A 24,408-nucleotide genomic window follows, 5' to 3' on the forward strand; every position below is an offset into this window, starting at 1 on the left:
GCTGTTTTTGAAAGGTCATGGCAGAATCAGGATTCTAGTGAGAATATTCCTGTGTGCAATTTCAGACCTTCAGTGTTTATTTGCTATTATTCAATAATATTTGCTTAAAACACAGTTTTCTAGAAAAAATCCTAAAATACACTTCTGACGTTTTCAGAGTATGTGACAGCACTACTAGGATATTAGAAGAAAAGTCATATACAAACTTTTGCAAGCATTCAAAAGTATTTCCGTACTTTGAGCAGAGTGAAAAGGATGCTGGCTGCAGGTCCTTTTTTCTGTTTGTTTTTATACATGAACTAGGTATAAATTAACTCCGTAGAGGCAGCAAATTTTTACAGGTGGTGCATACTCTTCTGATGACCAAGGCTCCAGAACAGGGGAATGATCGGTTAAATGTATTGATCTTTGTCCTAATTTATTTTGCTGTGTGATAAAGCAACTGAAGAGAAACTGAGAGATTGCATTGTTATACAACTCAGAAGACGGAGTAAGTGTAGAAAGACTGGCAAGCTGCTCTGAGTCATGATTTCAGATGTCAGATATTGGAGAGCTTTAGCTACAGTTGTGGATAAATTTAACATCTGATAAAATGACAAATATGTTATTAAGCAAAATATACTGGCAGTTTTTGTTAGTGAGTAGTACTGTAGATAATCTTGGCTAAAGATTAAAGAGGTGCTGAAGTAGGCTCTGAGGGAGTATATATATCATTACACACAACTAAACATAGCTTCAAAACCAATCTGGATGAGTGATAAACTGTTTAGGTTGATTCTGAACAAAAGCAGTTCTGAAAATTGTATGGGAAGGGAAAAAGCCATGATATGGGTTATATTTATTCTAACATTCAGTGAGTAGCCTTTTGAGTTTCAGTTAAATGTATCACTGAATGTGTTTAATATGTATGTTTCTGTATAGCTGTCTGGAATATTTTCAGTTATACAGCCATTTGCAGTGTCATACATAGGATGGCCCACATATGTGTTAGGTTGCATAGATAAGAAGAGAGAAAAAGAGGCTATGCTTTGCCTTCAGATGCATGTGCTATATAATGGCAATTTTACCACATACTAATGCCATTTCATTGCATGATGGAGATATCTTATCACTCTTTTAAGCTTCATCATGAAGCAAAATGTATTTGGAATTTTAAAGGGCATTAGAAGCATGCATCTTCCAGCAAAATTTGGTATTAATAATCATCTGTTTGCTTCAAACAAGCAGCAAAGGAGACTGTATTTGAAGTTAAATCTCGCATGAAAGTAAATTTCTCAGAGCCAAGGTCTGATCTCAGAATGCTATAAACCCAGGGTAATAGGCTGACTTTGATGAGGTTTCTTCAATGTGTATCTCTGTAACTGAGAGACGAATCTGACCCACAAATACACAGTAAATACATTCCTTACAGCTCTCAAGGGCTTTGTAATAGTACACATTGATTTCACAGAAGAATATAAATATAACCAAGGATAAAATATCCATATTTCCAAAGTCAGCAGATTTATTTTTGTGGATATATGGCAAGTAGAAGTGTACAGGAAGATAGGGTACTGTATGTACATTTTTTCTGCTCTTAAGCGTAAATGTTTTTTGAGTAGTCACAATTTATACCCAGAATTTCCAGGTACTCTTGCTAGCTGCTAAAACAGCTTTATAGATCAGTGAGGTAGTAAACAACAGTTACCATTCAGACTAACAGGTTTATTTTTTATACCTAGTGGGAATGTCTAGGCCCTGTGAGTTGGTATTGTAGTCCTTGTAAAAAGATTCAATATAATTTAATAAAAATACAGTGCATTTTATCCAGAATCCTGCACAATTCTTCCTACTGCAATATACTACTGTGATCAGTTTAGGCTGTTAACATGAGGATAAGTGCTTTCTCTGGTTTGTTGTTGATACCATGTGTTTCGCAATTTTGGTTATTACTTAAGAGGATATTAATGTAGATTTGTGAGTAAAAGGAGTTATTTCAAAAAGTTTCTTTGAGGCCAGTATGAATTTTGCTTGAAAAGAGACTGCCGTGCTATAACAGTTATCAACACTCATGTTTACAAGTGGTAAGTTTTTATTAATAGGCAGTAGGTAGAAAAGGCTGTTTCACTAGCAGGTGCTGAAATGATACATTGCACTATTCAGTTTTGCACTCTTGGTGCGTGGCTGCTATCTGATACCACATTGTATTTATGCCTCTTAAACACCATGGCATGGAAATTTGTATGGGTTTATTATTTCTCTTCAAAGATTAGCAACAAAGCTGAGATTGACATAATTTAAATGGATATAATTTAAATTCTTCCATCCTCCTCAGCAAGTGATTATTTTCAAATGTGGTTTTGAATGTGTTATTTACAGCCCCTTAAATATTCTCTCTGAACTTGACTGCAGAGACCAACTGATTTACAGAAGGCTGAAGTAGATGTAATTTGGTTGCCAGAAAGGTTGTTAAGAACAATGCAGCAGGAAAAACAACTAAGAGGAGGGTGTAAGAGACTGTATAATTGTTTAAAGTGTACCAGCCACTATTTTAAATTACATGTTCTTCTACACAGACAGAATTAGTGGAAGATAGAAATGACACCAACTGCCAGAGTTCCTTGGACTTGTATCAAAACTGGCTGTAGATTTTAGTTATCTTCCTAGTGGTGCTTAAATTTCAGATGGAGAAGAGTAACGCAGAATTTTAGTGCTTACTAGGTTACACTGAAAACAAAGAAGAAAGAGACAATAATGGGGGGAAAAAAAAAAAGAAAAAAAAAAGTCTGAATCTTTCTCCTAAAATCTTAGCAGGATAACAACAAGCTTAATTGCTCAGTATATGGAGTTCTTAGCTTTTGAATGTATTGCTCAAAAAGTATAATGTAACCTGTACTTCCACACATTTTCTTGCAGAGATAAGAGCCTGTTGTATCCAATTATAGAATTTTTATTTTTATTTTATTATTATTGGTTTTTTGTTAGCCAAATTGTGTAAGTTTGCTTTGTTTCCATGAAATGGAAAACATAACAAATAGTTCTAGTAGTAACACAAAAGTTACCTAACTCCATAGGATAAATCCTTAGTTGACATAAATCATCACAGCCCCACATGAAGTATGTGATATGATGGCAATTAACATTTGCTGTGGACTTGCTCAAATACTAAAGGAATATTTCAAAAAGAGAACTTTAAGTTATAACCTGACACATGAACTAGTTTAGTTTTATTTTATTGACTCCTGCAGTAACTGCTGCAGGAGTTTAATGGGTCCCTTTCCCATGGTTAGAATATAGAATATAGAATCTTAAAGGCCCAAATCCCTGGGGCTGCAGTGCTCAGGAAGTGTTTATGGCCTGAAATGATGAAAGTACTGCTGAAGAGATTTAGCTGACCGCTTGTTATCCTGAGATGTACATCTATGGTGTGCATTAGTTAAATTTCACTCCTTCAGGTAAATTTGTAGTTTAGTGATAGAGACGTCTGGAATAAGCTTCATTATTGTCTGAATTGAAACCTCTCAGAGATGCTATTTCAGTGTCAAGAGAAAGAAACTGGTAACTTCACTACCTAATAGGTTGGTATAGAGAAGATAGGGCTAGACTATTCTCCAAAATGCAGGATAAGAGGTAATGGGTACAGCAGTGGAAACACTGATTAAATATTTTCACCATGAAGGTGGTGAAACACTTGAGCGGGTTGCCCAGGGAAGTTGTGAAAGTTCTGTTTTCAGACATTTTCAAGACTTAACCAAATGAGGTCCTGAGCAACTTCACGTAACTGGACTTGTCTTGAGCAGGATGTTGGATGAGATGCCTTCTAGAACATCTTACTGATCTAAATTATTTTATGATTCTGAGAACACTAAAGTGTTCACCAGATAGAGATAGACAAATGGAAATATCAGTGTAATAAACAAACGTTACCAGCTACTAAAATCTTCTTCCTATCTCCTTTTCTATATGGTGATTGCAACAATTCTATTACTAGACCATAGCTTCAAGGGTGAACCTGCAGAGCTATGACAGATGGGAAGGAGGATATAATCTGGCTGGAACCTCTGGAGGCACAGTGAAATTCAATTCCAGCTGCTTGTTCAGGATGTTTTTGTACTGGTTTATAGGGTAATAATTGAACTAGTCTTCAAGGATCCTGAAAACACAGAACCTGCGGGGCTTGTTCAAGCCGTATTTGTCTAGTTTTAATGACTACAAGCCACAGATTGTGGAGTTAAGACTAACTTTTCAGTAAAAGACATTTTATCAGTTAATTGTGTTTGTTAATAATAGATTGTACTGATAAACGTATTGCAACTCTTTCTTTAAAAAATGTGGTGACTCAAAGTTATATTGCAGTGCTTTGCTGCTATTTACATTACTGTTGTGAAATTAAAACTGCAGTTGCCACCAAAATTTTGCAATCGTAGGTAGCACTAGACATTGCCACCCACCAGTTGTACTTGTAACAAAAATACAGTGTTTAGAAAAATTGTCCCATTTTCTCATGCTTGATTTTCAAGTAATTGTGCAAGAAGAGCTTCCAGTGTAGAGGTGTTGGCTTCAGAGTTGTGAAGGAGGATAAGAAGTGAATAAATCATTATAAACATATACGTGATTGCTGAGTTAAACCTTGTGTGCTGAGTTAAAACTGTAGCCTGATAATTTGATTGCTTCTTGTTTATGAGTTGAAGTTATTCTTTTAAATTGTCATACAGGCAAGTGTATCTTTGTTCCTTTGACTAAATAATCAGTAAAATGTAGGATAGAGGACCAAAAAGGTTATTCTAAGCCCTGTTCAGTCTTCTGCCACTGGCAACCATGTAAGACCTTATCATAAAGCAATCGAGCTTTATCTTAATCTAGGTAATCTCCACTACTCCAATGGGAAGGTTCCTTCACTCATCTCAGCGTCAGAAATTATTTACAAGCTACATGATCAGAGTGTACCCATTTATCTTGTTAATATTATCCTTTATCTTAAAAAGTTTTTTTTTCCTCTTTTCAATCTCTCTTTAAATATGTGAAAGAATAATTCTATCCCCATCCTTCTCTTTTGCTAAAGAGAAGGCTAAACCAAATTGTCTACTTTCCTTTCATAAGAGTTTCTTCTTCCCCATGATCATCCTAGTAGCCTTTTTCTGCAGCTGTTCCCAATTTAACTCACATGTCTTGAACATGGGTGATCAAAATGCTTATATACCAGATGTGGTCCTGCCAGTCTGTTACACTGACAGTGATACACATTTAAGACAGCTGTACCTCAGAGTTGTTTGGGGAAAATAAAAAAGCGGCATATTCATCTGATATCTTGTGGAATGTCAAGCAATAACCAAACAAATCTTTGATGTTCTCTCTGTTTATCAAAGGTTGACTATTTCATTAGAGACAGGAAATTACTGATTGTGTTAAAGACAGCTTATTAAGTAGTGTTTCAAATTCTGTTCTTAATTACTCTTGTACAGAATCATTTTAATCAAACTGAATGATCTTGTGCAGGTGTGTTTGAGAGCAGGATTTGTCCCATTAAGCAAGTCTTATGCTCTTACAAATAGGTAGCATATAACTAAGTGGGTTGGGGTTAAATATATTCTCTGATAGCCATTTTTAAAATAGAAAGCAGATAGTCCTGTTTCATGACAGTTGCTTAAATTAACCTACACTGCAGATGTACAGCACTGGAAGAAACATCCACGGGGGAGCTTTGACAAAACTGAAATTCTTTTTACTTTCTTTGATGTCAGAAGAGATGCAAGGATTTAGATGTTTTTTATTTATTTATTTTATTAAGGCAGCAGGCTATGAACTGCAGAGGACAGAGGATACAGAGAACTGTAGAGGATAGAGAGTCATTCATTAAGGCCAGTATCTAAGGTTAATGAGAAGATATTAACTGCTTGCTTGCCTGGAGCATGATCTGTGCTACAGTTCTGCAGAGATCATTTGAGTCATTCATAGGATTAATACAGCCCAGAAAAATGTAAAATCCAGGAGTATAGGGGAAGGTGAATCTTGCAATTTCATCTTCCTCTTTTTTTTTTTTAAACTGAAACCATTGGGCTAAGCAAATAGGCATCTGCATGCTTAATCCGATGTAAATCCCTGTGACAGACTTAGAGCAAAGCAAGTTGATGTTTTGGACAGACTATCCATTCCAGGACCTCCTTGCTCCTCAAGAGCTGGAGCTCCTACATGGTTTTGCATGGTAGGGTTTTACCACTAGGCCATTCTGAACCCATGTGGGCTAAGATTGACTCCAGAAAAAAAGAGCAGGGCCTTGGCCATCAAGCACCAAAGGTAGGGCTGCTTCAGAAACAGAGGTGTTGGTTACGTAGGCTGTTGGCAAACCCAGGTGGAAACCTGGTGGGAAAAGGGCTGTTGTTGAGGGCCCTGTTCCCAGGTTCCTCCTTGGGTTACTCAAGCATAGCTGCCCAAGGGCTGAGCAGGTACCTTCTGGCCGAACACTTCCATAGTAAATAAGCAGTTTTCTCATGAAAGCAGAACTTAAACTGCTGCAAAAATCCATAGTCCTTTGTGAGATTTCTATTGCTACTTCAGATAATGAGAATCACTGATATTTTTACCAAATTAAACAAAAATGTTGAATGAAGTCAGTAAAGCAGTTTCTTTGTAATTTGTTTTGCTAGCAAATCAAATTTATTTTACATCATATTTAAATGTTTAAGTTTGAAGCAAGATAAAAGGGACATTTCATATTTCTTAGATCTGTTATTTCAGGCTGCCTGTAAATTTAAGAAAGCCACATCACATTTACATTTGGTTTATGTTTCCATGGTTTTCTTTCTACAAATTAAATCAAACATCTTTGAATTATTAATGTTATATGATCTTTTTTACTTTAAGGCTTAGGTTCTTATGCTATCTTATGTCCCAGAAACTGGATTTTGAGCTGCAATTATCCCTACCAATCAGATTCTAAAATTTGGAATGGGAACCTTTGCATGTATCTCTTCCCACAGTGTTTTTATCTTTTTATCTTCTTTTCCCGATTATAGCTGTATCACATTTTTGAAAATGAAAATAAATAAATAATAATAATAATAATAATAATAATAATAATAATAATAATAAATGCCAAAGAATGGAACTGTGGTTTAATTGGTATTTGGTATATCTCTAAAAGGTTTGATTTGACCTGTGTAAGCAAAGCCCAGGACAAGTGAAAGCTTTTATTCATTGCTATTTTAGGTGAACAGATTCACTCATCTTACTGAAGTTTATTTGCTACTGTAGATCACTCATTACGTGCCTGTACTCTTTTATTTGTAGGGAGATCCAGTCCTTTTAACATAAGCCGTTGTGTACCATATAGTCAGTAGTGAGTTTTGTATTTGTCTCTATTGACTGTACAGGCAATAGTTACTGCCAGAGGGTAATCCAGATTGTTGAAGTTCTGTGCTTATCTTTCCCCATTCACTAGATAGAGAAGTAGTGCAAATGTTGGGTATTGGTGTCCGCTGAGGGTCCTTAATCCTTTTTTAATGATACATGTACAAATAAACAGTGATGGATCCTTTCAATCCTCTCTTAGAAGACAGCTTGCATATAAGTCTGTTGATCACTCACTGAGGGGTTTGCATCTCCTGTCTCGGCTGATGCAGTGATTGATGGTTAAACAATTACACAATCAAGAATGCACTGCCATAGTGTCAGAAGGACAACAGGTGAAAATGATCCCTTTCTGTTTCTACCCAGAGGTAGATTGACATAAACTCTATATACATTTGTGGAAGAACCTAGAAATACTTGAACTGTACCAACCTAGCTGAGGGCCCTTACTGCAAGACCAAAAGCAACGTGTTTTTCCAGTGTTCCTCGTAACCAACTCCAGCCTTTCTCTGGCTCCAGCCCTTGCAGCATAGTTGTTTGGGCTTAATGAAAAGAGTGCAGACCACTTCAATTCCTTTTACCATTACTGTAAGAGCCTTTTTCTAAGAGGTGATTTTGGGCTGACCTTTCACCCTGTGCTGATCCAGCACTAAGTATCAGCACTAAGTCCAGACAAGAAAACTCACGAGCATTCATGGCCTCTCAAAGTTACTTTCAGTGGAAGCAGACATATCCTTTAGTTATTTTGATGATTTCAAGCAATACATGAAAGCAGGTGGGACCACAGGATTTCAGTTTGTTAGTGAGGACACTGTCCTCAAACACCAAATGTAAAAAAAAATTCAAGGACAGTAGGACATAGTTAACCTTATAGCATGTGCTGTGCTTGTGTTTCCAGTAGAATGTAACAGACAAGAAATGGTAGACAAGAAGCAAAAATAGTTTTCAGAGAACAGTTTTCTGTTTGCAGTATCCCCAAAGTACATGATGTGATGACAGTGCATCAGAGTAACATCACTGTTTCAGTTTAAGTAGAGTCCAGGTTAAATGATTCTAATGATTCTAATCAACAGATCCCACCATGACAGGACTTGCTCTGTTGTACATGCATATATCTGCTCTGTCAGTTACTGTCATGAATTACTGAACAAATCTGTTCAATAAGTAACTCTAAAGAAAATGTTAACTGAAAAGTTATTTCATGAAATACGTTGCTATAAAATTATTTTGAGTGATAAGTCATTGCTTTTGTCGGTTTTACTTATAAAATACACACCACACAGTTAAATGCTTGTTTACAATTTAGTTGGTGGTTGGAAACACTATGGTGAATTTTAAGAAATAAACTATAAATATAATGTTTTAAAATCGGGATATAAATATTTCAACAGTCTTTTAAGAAATCAAAAGACTGTGTTATTCATATCATCAAAGCTGGAGAAACTTCATCTCTAAGAGAAGAATTTTTTTTCATTTTATTCTGAAAAGTGGCTAGAATATCTTTAGATACATTCTTATACTGTAAACAAACATGGTACAGGTTGGCATTTGATGTCATCATGTTTGAACAGTTCCTGAGTAAGTTAGATGCTACAGCTGTTCCTTAGGAAGAGACAATAATTATTATCTATTTCATACCAATATTCCATGTCTTTGTGTATTTCTTGCTATTTATCACTATGTAATGGCAAATATCTGTATCCAACAAAGTGTACCCAACATAATTTATCATTGATATCCACAGAAATATACCATCACAGAAAATATGGGCTATTTATTAGTAAGTTAATGGAAACACTTTTATTATTCCATTTACAGAGAGTTATGTAAGGAGCATTATCAAAAGAAGATACACATAGATTTAAATATCTGAGCCAGATTTCCATTCCACCCTTACATAAGCTTCTTCACACATGGCCTTTCTCGCCTAGTATTTCATCAACCAATTGCAAGTTTTCGTTTCCCTTATATATGTGTAGCCATGTGACGTAACCAATTTAAATGGATTCTGACTATATCTGGTTGATACCTCCTGCTCTTCTGGAGAGAGAAAGTAAGGAAACAAAATGGATCTGAATTTCTCAGCTGAAACTCTGAGCTGTTCATGAAGAGACGGAGTTCCTAGTCATTTGCAAATTTGTGTAGCTGGAGTCAAATTAACTCAGTAAAAATGTGACATTCATGCTATTTTCACCATATGGCTTTTCCTGAGATGTGTATAGTGATGTGATTTTAGTTGAAGCTTCAATTAAAGTTTGTTTCCATTAATACCTTTATGACAGATAATAATAATAAATATTCTTGCTTGTTTTCAGAACTCTCTCAGAAAATGACAGTACCTCTTTACCACCTGCTGACTCCTGCACCAGTCCTACTAAAATGGATTTGTCATTCAGTAAGACTGCCAAACAGTGCCTAGAGGAGATATCTGGTAAGTAACAAGAATTCAGGAAAAGCCTAAGTTTAGGAATTATGTACTTCTTTGTTTACATCTTTATCTTACCAGGAGCATTGCAGTGTGTTGAAATACTCCTGACTTCGATTCATGAGTGGTATTAAATATGCAGACAATTTGGGTCATTCACAGTTAGTGCTTCAAATGCACAGTTCCCTCATCTGAACTGGTCCTTCTCTTTGAATATACTCTTCATCATTTTGCACTTTCATAAACGAGGGTTTCGAGACGTGTAATTTTTAGTGTCATACTGAATGTTCCAGGAGGGCCATGGAAAATCTACTTCAGGATGTTTTGCATTTAAGGCCATCAAATTAAGTCATAACATCAGATTTGAGACACAAGAGACAGAGGACATATTTTGCATTTGTAAATGGATCTTTATTCAAAAAATGGGAAAATGAACAAGTTCTCTCTATTGTACCTGACTTTTAAGTCACTGCTAAAACTAAGCTTCTACAGGCTTCTACAGGCTTCTACAGGCTCTGTCCTTCAATCCCTTGTAAAACTGCGGCAAAATCCTTATTAGGTTACAAACGTGAGGGGACTTTTAAAATCATATCAGAATAGTTCCTTTGAAGTCAACAGAGCCATGCTGATTTACATCAGCCCAGGATCTGGCCATAATTCTGCCTGTAGATGCAAAGCAAAGTGTGTCACAGCTGACTTCCTCATCAGGATTGAATTGCATGGCAGGCTTGTGTGGGAGTACTTTCAAAGGGTCTTTTAGACAGAAATGTTCTTTTTCTTTTTTTCTTTTTCTTTTTCTTTTTCTTTTTCTTTTTCTTTTTCTTTTTCTTTTTCTTTTTCTTTTTCTTTTTCTTTTTCTTTTTTTCTTTTTTTTCTTTTTCTTTTTCTTTTTCTTTTTCTTTTTTCTTAATCAGCATCCTTATTCTTAATATCATTTTTTACAAGAATAAAAGGTGAAATCCTGTCCCACTGGATTCAACTGTAGTTTTGCCATTTTACTCCATATCCCTAACATTCAAACAAATTTATAACAAGTCATGCGGTTCTTCTTACACAGAATATAACTCACTTTAAAGCACTCATTTGACACATCAGTCTAAAATTATCTCTCCACCAGAAGGGAAATCAGATGCCCAAGCTTTGTGGGACTGCCTTGGCATTTAGCTGATTCATACTGAAATTGAGGTTTTGTCCTGATTTGTCTTAGTCGCTTCAAAAGTTTCCTAAGTCTAACATCCCGTATTTGCACAACCAGCTTTCATGATAAATGTGTCACACTGAAACCTGGTGAAGCGTTCCCTGGAGGTGACACATGCCTGTTAAAGTTATTGTACAATGGTATTTCTTAAAGTAAAATTAAAAAAAAAAAAAAAAGAAGAAAAAAAAAAAAAGATTTTGAACTAATCCAGAAGACGGATTCTTTGTTCTTGCATGTACAAAGAGTATAAATTGAAACACTTATGCAATTCAAAGGATGCTTCAAGGAATTATCTAAAGAGATGATAAAAAAAATAAATCGGTTCAGTACCTGCTGAAATGATCAAAAAGGATATCATGTCTCCTGGCTTTTTACTGTTCTGAACAGAAATGGAACAGCATCAAAAAGAAAAAAAATGGCATAAAGGGCACTAGGCATCAGAGATGTTTCTAATCTGATTATTCAGACTCTGGCATTAGCAGTTGACTGACATAACAGGCAGCAAAGCAGAATCACTGGAAAAAAATGTCAAGTTTTTGTTGTATGCAGAGGAAAACATATGTGTGCCACCTGTAGTTGGCTGTTAGCAGCACAAAGAATAAATGGATCAAATACTATATTTGCTGAATAGATAGTTGTCTGCATTGGTGAACTATCACCAAGTCACTGGTGATTTTGCCATTGGTGAACTTTCGTGGAAAAAAAAAAAAAACAACAAAAAAAAACAACTCTTTCACATCGATACTATCTTTCTCAGAAATCTTCCACTGCTGCTGTGGTTGGGCATCATTTTTGTATTATCTGAAGCTTCTTTTGTGACTTGGTAGCCAAACATACTAGCTCAGTATATTGGTAGTCAAAAAGGATCAATAAGGATCATGCAAGGGACTGAGCATCTGTGGAAACCACTGAAAGGCTGAGAGTTTGTGAAGTGCTGTCCCACCTGTATTATATTTATATTTCATTAGCCTTTATTGTTTTCATGGTGCCAAATATTTGCATGTAAGGCTAAAATGTTCAGGACCAAGATATCTTCGTTTATATCATTGTATAAACTTGCACCACTTTCACTGTATTTACCCACTTCTGTTTGTTTTTGTGCCTTGGGTGAAGGATGCTGTTCCCTAGCTAGTAGGGGTCTTATCAGAGTTCCACTTCACAGTGAAATCAGGCAACTGATGTTAAACTAATTCTGTAAGCACAACCTGTTGAAGATTTCTCCAAAACTTGTATGGGGACAAAATTATTAAAATTCTTAACATTAAAATAAAGCTAATTCCCTTGCTCCAGTGGTGGACTGGCTCTGTTCTCTGTGCCCAGCAAGGCCGTTCACATTCTTTTGCCACTGTCTCAACAACAATGATGGGGAGAAGTACATGGGGAAAGTGAGAAGCTCTAGGGCTAGTTTCCAGCTCTCCTCTGCTTTGTCTTCCTTGCGGTTTCTAAGGGAGCTGGTTAAATTAAAAGCCTCTCCTCTCTTCCATCTCAGAGCTGATGAAAGGATGGGACAGAGTCCCAGTGCAGCTGGCTGTTTCTATTTATTTACTGCCTTCTACTGGGCACACGATGACTTGGTTTTACTTGCAGAGCCATGAGGGAGGATGATGGTGCTGGAAGGTAGGGGAGATAGTGAGGCTAGTGTAGACATGGATCCAGAGCTTCTGTCCTGATAACCTGAACAGTCTCTTTCTTCTTTGTTTGTCCCCACAGTCTGCTATCCTAGGTAGCTTCCCACATGGCTTATGCCTAAAGCTAGTTCTGCCTCTTGGTAGAGCTACTGTAAATCTGGGTTTCTCCACGGTTCCTCCATCTCTGCTTGAAATTTGTTCCATCTGTGATCTGAAGTGCTTCAGACTTCTTTTCCTGCCTTTTTTTTTTTTCCCGAATATTCCACAGTCCAGCCAGAGCAGACCCAGATGTTTCCATGATGTGCGTGCAAATCAGCAACACAGCACACAGACAGTAGGTGTAACAACCTCCTGCGCACCTTGGGTCCCCTCTGCAGGCACTGTGCTGGTGACATCCTTGCACACGCTGAGCCTGCTGTAGATTTGCAGGCGTGGGTCACCCATACAGTAATTTTAGTGTATTCTGCATGTGTTTGCCACATTGCATATGTGGCACACAGATGTGGAGACTTCTGTCCAGGAAATCCCAGACAGAAGTTGTGGAGTCCTAAGTAAGGACCTGTTCGGGAGTCATGTATGAACACTCTTGCATGTAATTTATGTACCACTTGCCTCAATAAGACTACTCATTTTTTTTATTTTTTTTTCTTCAAAACAAGAGTATAATTTTTGCAGACAGGATTTGAAAATACAAATGAAAAGGAAGCCTAACAGCAGTAATCAAGTTTGACTCTTGATTTTCACAATATGATTAGGATCAAGGTGGTTAAACTTTCTTATCTAGTATTTCTGTTTATAGTACCTGTGACATTTATCAGTTTCTGCTGCAATTTTGTTGGAAAAGGATGTCAGTAAGTTAATTATTTAATAATCATTTGAAAACTGTATATGTCTGTAACTACAAAGTGTGATTTTATGAAATCAGTGATAATGTTTGGCTTTAACAAGTGTTTACATGTTCAAAGAGCTTAAAGCAAAGTGTTTGATTAAATAATTATTAATGAATTTACAAATATTGACTAATTATAAAAAATCTGAGGGATGAAGCAGAAATGGGAGTAATTTTATGAGTTATATGCCAATATCAATGGCAGGATTAGCCTAACAATGTTCATTTTCAAGTTTTATGTTTACTGTGCTTCTTATATTCTCTATGAAATAGAAATAAGGAGAAAAATAGAGAAATAGAAAAAAAATAATGTGTGGAAATATTTTACAAATTTTTTTTCAAGTAAGCTTGGATGAAGAAACTCAGAATGTTATAAATTTGCAGATCTATTACATAATTCATTTGTAAATCTCCAAACGATGTACTGAGACTTCAAAGAACGTTTTATATGACAGCAAAATTTGTCCCTAGTTTACTAGTTGTTATAATTCCTTTTATGAAAGAGACAGTAAAAGTAATGTGATACATTACACTGATTGTGATGGGTTGGGGAAATTCCCATGCTGTTCTTTATTTAGGCATATTTCTGTGTGCTGAGTGGTGAATACATTGAATTGCAAGGTAGTTGGGGAATAATGCTCCATTGTGACATTTGCTCTCCTTTGGTCTCCTATACCGTCTGCTTAGTTTAGAAAGATTTATTTGTTCATTGCTACACTTCATACATTTAAAATGGAGGAATAAGCTTTGCAAAAAGTATTTTTTAATAAGGAAACATGAGAATTTTCCACATTGCAATTTTATACTTTGCTAAATGATAGCCTGCAGAGAGGTATGGTAAAGCAGGAGGATAAATTCAGTGCTCTTTGTGCTGAGCATTTGGTCCAAATATACATATGTGTCTGCTTGAAGGATGATCATGATTATCTGTATACCAAGTGAGGCAGTGGGATTCATGGGAGAAAAGTTCATATAATCTTGTAATTAAGGGCTGTAGTTTATATTGTTTGTGTACATGAGGGTTTGTACACATTAGGATTGTGAGTAGCCCTGATACCTTCAGATGCCAGCATTTGACTCGTGTTTTTAACATATGTACAAAAAAAAAGGGTAGCTGCCAGCTACCCTTATGTGGCTCCCAGGACTTGTGTCCTGCTGGAGCTGGACTGCAGAGGATAGCTCAGGAAGGGAAAGTAAGAGGTCAGCAGAGTCACTGAGGCCCACTGGGTGGCCCAGGACCCAGTTACACCCCTACCTGAGACCCTGGCAGCCTGGAGTGGGGTGACAACATTGTACAGGGCGGGTGGTGTGGCTTACTGGGTGTAGACATTTCATCCCTTGCCATAAGTTTTTCTTCTCCCAGCTAGAAAGAGGACTAAATATGCCTGGCTAGTTCTAGCGGTCTCTTGTCTGGTTTGTCCGTGCTGAGAGGTGAGTGCTGCACCATGCAGTGCTTCCTTAGCAGGGAAATTCTTAGCCTTGTCTGCAGAGCTAAGGGAGGCCAGATCTAGCGCTGTAGTCATTACTGCTTCATGTGGTCAGGCACACTCAGCATGAAGGCAGAGCATGGCCACCTGCAGCTGGCCACGGAGACCAGCCACGGGTGGTAGCTGTCTGGGCAAGAAAGGGCAGGTGAGGAAGTTGCTGTTCATTTTTTTGGAGTATCAGGGAGATTCAGCCTTGCTGTTTATGGAAGGAAAGGACCCTGCAGTGCTGTGCAGGGCCACTTCATTGTCCTTCCAAATCATTTGAAACATAGTGACTGGGAATGGTGTATCACTTCTAATATAAATTGAGGTTTCAAAACCATTAAGTGGGAGAAAAGTGAGCTTGCCCTCCATTGTGCAATTTCCGTCTTCCAAAGACAGCCTTTCAAAGCCTTTCTAAGAACCTCAGTGTCCTCCTCAGCCATCCTGAGCAGGCTGTTGCAGCCACAAGGCTTCCTGCCATGACGCCAGGGTGTGTGCAGGCAGCGTGTGCCAGCAGGGGAGCGTTCGGGCAGTGCTGGAGCCCTGCTCCCAGAGCCTGGGCAGGCTGAGCATCCCCTCCAGTGCATGGTATGCTTGCAGGCAGAAGCACGGTCATAAAAAATCTTTTAAGGGCCCATGTGGGCAATGAAGATAGTGAAGGGCCTAGAGGGGAAGGCATATGAGGAGTGGCTGAGGTCACTTGGCCTGTTCAGCCTGGAGGCTGAGGGGAGACCTCGTCGCAGACTACAACTTTCTCGCGAGGGGGAGTGGAGTGGCAGGCACCGACCTATTCTCCTTAATCACCAGTGATAGGACCCGCGGCAATGGTGTCAAGCTGAGGCAGGGGAGGTTTAGGCTAGACATCAGGAAGAGGTTCTTCACCGAGAGGGTGGTTGCACACTGGAACAGGCTCCCCAGGGAAGTAGTCACTGCACCAAGCCTGTCTGAATTTAAGAAGTGTCTGGACCGTGCACTTTGTCACATGGTCTAAACTTTTGGGCAGACCTGTGTGGTGCCAGGAGTTGGACTCGATAATCCTTATGGGTCCCTTCCAACTTGGGATATTCTATGAATTTATGATATGCTGCCATGTCCAGCAGACCCTGGGAGTAAATTCAATGGTGCAACCATTTAAGTGTTACGTTTTGTTTCCCTGCTGATAAAGTGGCAGACATTTAATATTTGGGACTATGTTATACTCAGGAGGACAGCTTTCTTCTTCTCGCCTGTAACTTTGACTTTGTGGGCAAGGTGCAGAGGAGGAATGGTATCTCATCTTGTTGTGGTCCCTGTCTTTCTAGGAATGTGTCAGTGGTTCAATATGGAAACTCATTGTTGCTTGAGACTGCTGATTTTTTTTCTAGATTAGTTCTGTGTTTATGAGGGTTTTCTAGGAAAAAATATACCTTTCCTTTAAAATTTCTAAGAAGCTTCCCCTATGTTTTATTATATTTCTTTTTTCGTATGTGTCTTAAAAAGCTGTAAACTGAGCTAGTGAAAAGCAAGAAGTGCACTGAGGCTTCTGTTAACATCCATTTATTCGTGCAGGGAATCTGCATAGTCTGTAATTCTTAGGGTGGCATTTTTAAAGGTTACTTCCCTGTCAAGGTTTCCCAGGGATTTGAGACAAGCATATTTTAATGCTGACAAAAGCAGTATATTGTTATATAGCAATTTTCATGTTTGTAGATTTCTCTATAACATTTTGGGAAATCAATTGCCCCTAGATAAAATATTTGCATTTAGAAATTAGAAGGCAATTCAGGTACTTCTTTATTATCCTTTTTTCATTTCTGGAACTAATATCTTTTTCACTGTGAGAAAAGGTATATACTTAAACATAAAGTCTTCTTTCCATCGTGTTATATTATTTAAAAACAAAATTTAGATCTGGAGAACTTAGTTCAGACATTATATTGAATTGCTTTATAAGAAAAATACTATTCCATTTAATATGATTTTTTTCAGAAGATTGTGAAACTGATTTTTTTCACAGATTTTTAATTCTATACTAGCCTCTGAATCTCACAGAGATGCAAAAAGGGTATATTTCAAGCAGAAAGAAACAAAATGTTTCTATTTATAAATCACTTTACTGGGTAGGTGCTGTTGTGTTCAGTTTATTAGCTTCTTTATTATCTTAAATTATTTTTTTTTTATTTATAACAGAAATTGCAGGGCTCAAGGTCCATTTGCAAATCTGCTTTTAGCTTCTTGCAGAGGGAGTAGCAATGATATGGAAGAAATAGTTCATCATCCTTACCTTTCAGGGAGAAAAATATCATTTGACTGTGAGCTAGGTCTATGACTGTAGTATCCTGTTCAGGTGGAGCTGTGTCTTGAAACCTGTGGCACTGTAAACTGGGCAGAGGATTCTGTGTCTCCGGTTTAATTCACCAGGATGTTTGCTGCCATGGCAGCCAGCAGCTTTCGCTGCAGTAGCAGAGAAGAGTCATATATCTGGGAATGCAGGTTGAATACTAAAATGCAAGGAGGCTTGTGCAGAGCTTTGCTTCAGTGGTTAATTTTGGCTCTTTATTGAGCTCTGACGTGGAGGCTGTACTTGCAATTCTGTGTCAGCCCATCTAAAGTGAAGAGCCGTGCGCCGGGATCAGTCATGATCTGGTGAGAGGGGGGAAAAACACCCGAGAGAACTCGTGCCTACTTTGGATTTCAGACCTCAGCAGCTGTAGACAGAGATGCAGGCCCACCGCTCTGATGAGACCGGTGATTGGATGGAGAGGGGAAAACACAGTTGGCTTTTGGGATTACTTCTGTGCTGGAGCAGAGTGTTTGATCAACTCTCTTCTGCTTGAGAGAAATCCAAGTGAAAATGACTGTAAGTACTGCAGATTAATGTGACGGGGGAGAAGTGGCTTAGCAGAGACAGCAGCGTAATTTTAAAGAAAATGACTGTGTCTGTCTCGTCATTTACACTACATACACCGTATGTTTGAGCTGTGCTTTTCATTACGAGTGCAAGGATGTTCTTCCTGGGATGTGCAGCGTACAGTACCAGAAGGGTCACCTCCAGACCTTGCTGAAGAGCTGAACTGCTGCCTGTCTCAGAAATATGAAATCTGACTGAGGTGAAGCCACAGCCAGAAAGATGCAGCGATCTGCTGAACTGTCAGTGTTTAAAGGCAAGGAGGTTAGAAGAGGGTGTGTTCGTCTTCAGAAGCAGAAGTCTCTAACCAATCTCACGCTCACCAGTGAAGGGGAGAAGAGGCGATACTCATATAGGGAGAACTGGTTTGGAAACGCCTCGAAGTCCAGCCAGAGTTACCATCAGCGGGAGGCAGAAGCTGGGAACAAAAGCTCACTTTCCAAGGCACTCTCACGCTCGGTGCACTCTCTCTGCCACTCTGGTCTCACCACACCCCAAGCGTTCCAGGTGCTACCACCAGCTGGAAACACCACGTCCAGGAGATCGGGAGATTGGCGTACAGATGAAGGCTTCGGGACTGATAATGAGGAGAGGGGGAAATCAGACGATGAAAATGCAACCTGCACATCCCATTTCCCCAGCAGGAACTGGGCAGAGGAGGAGGAGGAAGGCTGCTTGCGTGAAGGGACTGCACATCTGGATGAAGATGTCATAATAACAATGCTGGGGGACCTAGAACAGGTCCTTTATACTGATATTTTAGGTAAGTTAACTTTGACTTGAAATCAGAAAGGGAAGGAGGAGACCAAAGTATGTGCACATATTTGCATGGAGCAGATTTTTGATCTTGACAGTGATTTCATGAGACAGAACTGGGTTTGTTTGCTGTAGTATGCAAAAATAGGGTCTAGCCATTTCTTCCTAGCTTGCTTACTCTTACCTCTGAAGACTGTATGAAATTAAGATGAATGCATAAATCACTTTTGACGAGTGCATGGACGGTAACTGTGTGTGAATAACTGAGTGAGTTTTCTTAAGCTGTTTGAAAAAATAAGATGAAACACTTAGGTGCTATTAGTTCACTGTAAAATAATTTAATTTTCGTGACACTCATCCTCATGAATTTTAAACTGTAATCTCAAATTCAAGGTTTGGTTTAGATAGAAAATATCTTGGCCTACCTACAAACTGTCCATTACTGCTTTCCCTTTCCCTCGGCTGATAATTTCATCTATATATGTGGAATTGTTAGTGCCATGGTTTCACAGTTTAGCTATATCAGTACATGCCAGTGATCATTTGAAGTCCACTGTCATAGGTGCTTCAAAAGGCTTCTGTGTTACTGGCTTTACTTTTCATCTCTCAGTCCTTTCTAAGAGTGCTCAGTGTTCATTTCCAAAGCTTTGTTCTTCAGCCAGTCAAATGGTTGAAGTGTCTGCTTGCTTTTCCAAGGTTATATAGCACATGTCTAGCCTGGAGGTTCTTTTCTGGTGGATGTGTTAGCCCTGAGAGTGTTTAAATTCAGGATAAATTTTTTGCTCTATATGTAATTTAAAAAGCTATCATCTCCAAATAACAAAGAACAAGTATTCTCTTTTTATGTCTACCTTTAGACTATATTGGGCTACAGTTGTATGCTAGAAGGGGTTTCTTCTAGAGATTACTGTTAGCAAAGGCAGCTGAACTCTCCACCTTCTGCTCCTCTTCAGCTGTGTGTCACAGAACAAATCCCTGTTCTCTCGTGAGCCTCAGTTTCCCCACATGCAGACTAAAACTGGTATTCTTCTTTGTGAGTGGAGTTAATGTCTAAGAGCAAACAATTCTCTGGGGAGCTGGTTATTGTTTGTAAATCCTTCTGTGAACATCACAAAATTAATGGAATTATTTGGGCTGTTATTACATGCATGCAAGTATTGAAATGATCATGACCGTTATTCTTAAATGTGCAATTATGGGTAAGCTTCAGAATTTTGAATGTAAAAGTTTAACCTAGGTGATTAGTGATTTCTGTAAGATGTTTATTTTTGATTTCCTGTGTATGTACCTCACACAACAGGAAAAAAAAAATGTTCTCTAGAAATTTACTGAGAGAACCTGTAAAGTTTCACTGCTTATAAGAAGGAATTTGGGGACAATATTTTGGAATGTTTATGTCTAACACAAATGATGAAGCTACAGGTGATTGAGAAGCTTATATGTCGTGGGATCAGTAAAATATTTACATCAGACTTTCTTGTAAGAGGAGTGGAATTCTGAAAGAAAGTTTCATGGTGCCCTAGTTTTAGTCTTTCTTACCCCATCCTCTCTATGCATGAAATAGAATGAATTTTCTTCAATATGCAAAACAGAGTCACTTGAGATAACAAGTCGTTTCTGATATGTGAGGGCATGCAAATAAGGGCAGACTGTATGATGGTAGTGCTTTTTGCTATAAGAGGGTGTTAGGGAGAGTCTGGGTTCCCTTTGAACCCATACAATGAGCCTCAATCCTGCTGCAATAAGAACCATAGTGTCTCTTCTGGCAGACAAGATGTGTCTGGCTTTCAGAATAATGTGTGTATTCACCATCCCTTTGGTCCTATTGAAGAAGGCTTGATGTATGTGGGGAGCCACAGTGCTGTCCTGAAAATGTAGGTAACATCAGGTGCAAGTCAGGTCTGAGGGTCTTGTACTCAGTGCAGAAAATTTCTCAAGCATCACATTCTATTGTTTATACTTTCTGACATTTGTAAGTGGTACGGCATAACCCCATCAATATAGCCTTAAGAGAAGAAGGGAAAGTAAAACGAACAGTTATTTTTAAAACACTTAAGAGTTACAGTAATGAGGATTTTGTACGTAATACTATATAGTATATCAAGATCATAAAATTCCAGTTATATTTTTTTTGAAAAAAAAAATGTAGTGGTGTGGTTTTGAAATTACCCCTTGTGTCACTGAGAGATCAAGAGATTAGACCTCAAAATTTCCACCTTTCCAGGACAGAAGAGTGCTACTTTTTATGGTGTTATTTGTCTAAAGATTAAATATGCTTCTCTGTGAAAACATATTTTGGCAGTTTGCCATATATATGTACCTATTTATTATTATTATTATTGGTATTGCAATTATACCTTAAGGCTTTGTTATGCTAGTTATTGTGCAATATATATTAAAAAAGACAGTTGCTATCATTTTTGCTGCAAGAATTTGCATACAACATACAACATACAACAAAGGACAACTGGCAAAAATAAACAAGAAAGGAAAAGGCAAAGTCACTGCACATATGGATTATATTTAGTTCCTCAAATAAATATGGAGGCAAATGATTGTTTTACCTTAATTCTGCCTGCTTAAAATGCTGAAACTTGTCTTTAAACAGAATATTGTTTTCTACCTTGTATGCAAGCTACTGTTTCACCTCGGGTTTGAGGAAGGGAGGGTTAATAGGTCTTGGGTGTCCCCGATAGGTATTGTGGCAGGAAGATAATGTGCTCCTGAAAGTGAATTTGAGTGCATTTGATGGAGGGAGTAATGCCATGGCAGTGAGGAACTGAGCACACCATAGGCAACTGCCTGGAGGTAGTCGTGGACAGTCTGCCTTGGAACTGTCTGAGTTATCAACAGCAGGCTCAATCTAACAGGATTTAATGGTTTCCAGCACAGGCTTGGTGCAACGCTTCTGCCAAATGGGAGTTTCCAGGACGGTGCAGAAACTTCTGCAAATAGTATATGGGAACCATATACCATGCATGTATGGCAAGGCTGAGCACACAACTATCTTGAAACATGGGAGCAATAGTGGTAATTTCAATCTGAGTGTGAACATTTGCCTCCTTCAAGGTATTACATGTAAAAATGCATACAGATATTTTATGGAGCAGAAGTTTGTGGATGGGCATGCTGTCAGGGTGTGGCTTGACAAGATAGAGAATTTGGCAGCAGGGTTGGGCCTGTATCACCATTTATCTCTACCCACACTCTCAGTTCCATTGCTGCCAACCCAGAGCTTTATGGACTGTTGGACCATGAAACCACAGGAGAATTGATTCAGAGCAATAAAACAAACAGGCTAACAGCATTTCCTGAAGGACTGCTGGCTGCAGCAAAGAGGACAGAAGACGTAGACAGTGGTGGGGAAAACCTCAGAATGGCATTGCTGCCAAAGCTAGCTTGACATTGAACCACCACGGCAGAGTATGTTGACTAGTACCATGCATCCTTGGCCTATCAGGGAAGACAGAAAGTGTATATGGAATCTATATGGAATAACTTGTTTCCATGTACTGCCAAGAGCTGAGATTTTCCTTAAGTACCTGCACAGTGATCAGGCAATCACAAGGCTGGGCTGCAGGGGAAGGCACAGTAGCAATTCAGTTTGTCAAAGAGCTCAAAGGCCTCAAAATTCAAAATTGAAAAAGCTGAAGTGAACCATTGTTCAAATACCATTTGCTTCTTCAGGTTCTTCTTTATATTTGAAATAAATGTCACTGCCTATATTAAACCTCCTTATTGTAAACCTATGTTAAACCAATGCTTGTGTTTCTGCTGCAACTTAAGCTTAGTATGTATAACTCATGCCCTCAAACAGAGATTGCGTTTAGATACTTTGTTTTATCAGAATTTGTTTCTGTAGGACCTTTGGACTTTTTTTTTTTTTTTTTTTTTTTAACATTTCTAGTATACCTTGACTATTCCCCAGTTCTCTTGTCCCGTGATATCCCCTGTCATTTGTGTGGTACACGATGCTTTTCCTCAGAGACATCACCTTAGTTGAAATTATAGTTATTTAAATATACACAAAAACATGGAAGGAAGAAGGATTGCAACAGAATAAAAAATACAGTAACTTGAAGATGTATATCTTCATTTGTGTTTTACATTTTACAAAAGTGAAATACTATAGTGCTACATGGTATTTTGCCTTTGCTTGAAATTCTGATCTTGATTTTTGTATGATGTTGAGTTTAACTTCACAAGACTATCTCATGATAGATGTGTTCAAAGATTAAACAGTTTCTCAATGTTGTGAAAATTTCAAAAATAATTTAGAAGCTTGCTCTGGATGGACTGCTGGAATACAGAGCTAAATATTGCAGATATGTTTAGTGATTGCACAACATCATTATTGATGATAACTTTTGAGAATTAGCAGTAAGATTAGCAAGGTGAGGTATGACATTAAATGTTTCATTGATGGAGTTGAAAAGAAATTTACACATCATGTTGAGCATTGTACACATAGCTATAATAATAATGTAATTCTTGCTAGCCTTCTTTCATGCAACATGTATGGGACACAGCCAGAAACAGAACGCTAACCTTGAATAAATCAGTTACTTTGTCACAACTTTTGTTTTGAAATTCTGTAATTCTACAAAAGAAGACTGAATTAATATTCCTTGATATATGAATATGATAGAAAAGATGCATTTCTTTATCTTCATGTATGACTTCAAAATCTTTATATATGCATGCTTCTTTGAAGCTTATTATTTTCTAACATGAAATATATTTTTTTTATTTATTTATTGTGATTGCATGAAATATACGTGATTCAGGATGTCTCAGGTGAAGTTTTGTGGGCTCTGCTTTTCAGAAAACCAGACTAAATTGTCACAGTGGATTCCCAAAGGAAGCTAAATTCCGTAATTGTATAAATGATGCACATGTTTGGAGTGTTCTGACTTTTATCTCAAGTAAAACATACGAAGAATAATCTGCTAGTTCAGTTCAGGAAAGATGCTTTATTAAGTGCCCAACTTAGAGTACTCTGAAATAGCCTGGATGTTAAGTGCGTACTGAAGAGCTGTTGTAACAGTCATCCCAGTTCTTTCCAGACACAGATTTACTGTGGCTTTGTTTTTTACCAAGACATGTAAAATGTCAAGGAGGAAAAAGGGTTTGTGTAATGTATCAAGTGGTCTGGGGCTGCATTGTGCCGTGATTACAGCGGATAAAGATCCCAACACTGTAAATCTGAGTTTCATTAACAGATTTGGGCCCTATCAGGGATTCATTGCTAGGACTCTCTTCAGTATAGTTTTTTACATACCACATTCTGTTTATAGGTGGGTATGTGTTTTATTACTGAAAGGTGTTTTTATTTTTTTTAAATGTTAAAGGGACAGAGGTATTTAGAGTCATATGTGTGTATTCTCAGCTGTGAACACATGCGTGCACTGTATTCAACTTTATATGTTTGTATGCACTGAGATTTATGCTGCTTTTGTTGGTTTCTTCCAGGGGAAGACCCTGAAACAAGAAGAATGAGAACTGTAAAGAATATAGCAGACCTGAGACAGAATTTGGAAGAAACTATGTCCAGCCTTAGAGGGACCCAGATAAGCCACAGGTATATTGCTTTTGTGTAGACTGCTAAAAATGTGGTCTATAGAAGAGCATTATTACTTGCTGTATGAATTACAGACTTGTAAGGGAAAATTAACACCACCCATAATGTTTTCTAGAGTCCCTCTACCACTTAAAAATGACTTTAATATACTTTTTTTTTTTTGTCAAAGTGTCTTATACAATCATTCACAAAAATACTTGTTGCTTCCTATACATCTCCTTAAAACCTATAAAATTTATTTTAGGTTCT

At 37.8% G+C, this 24,408-nt stretch overlaps 1 protein-coding gene across 38 annotated transcripts in view; it reads left to right on the plus strand.

The window, feature by feature from the left end:
- NAV3 (neuron navigator 3) overlaps positions 1-24,408 on the plus strand; it is a 494,795-nt gene that overhangs the window by 360,701 nt on the left and 109,686 nt on the right. For all 38 annotated transcript variants that reach the window (XM_050715385.1, XM_035544026.2, XM_035544019.2 and 35 more), the window contains 2 exons: positions 9,642-9,757; positions 24,051-24,159. In XM_050715385.1, coding sequence (XP_050571342.1) covers positions 9,642-9,757; positions 24,051-24,159 — 225 coding nt within the window. The remainder of the gene's footprint in view (positions 1-9,641; positions 9,758-24,050; positions 24,160-24,408) is intronic.

The sequence above is a fragment of the Cygnus atratus genome, chromosome 1 (assembly GCF_013377495.2).
Source record: "Cygnus atratus isolate AKBS03 ecotype Queensland, Australia chromosome 1, CAtr_DNAZoo_HiC_assembly, whole genome shotgun sequence".
In the NCBI taxonomy this organism is placed as follows: Eukaryota; Metazoa; Chordata; class Aves; order Anseriformes; family Anatidae; genus Cygnus; species Cygnus atratus.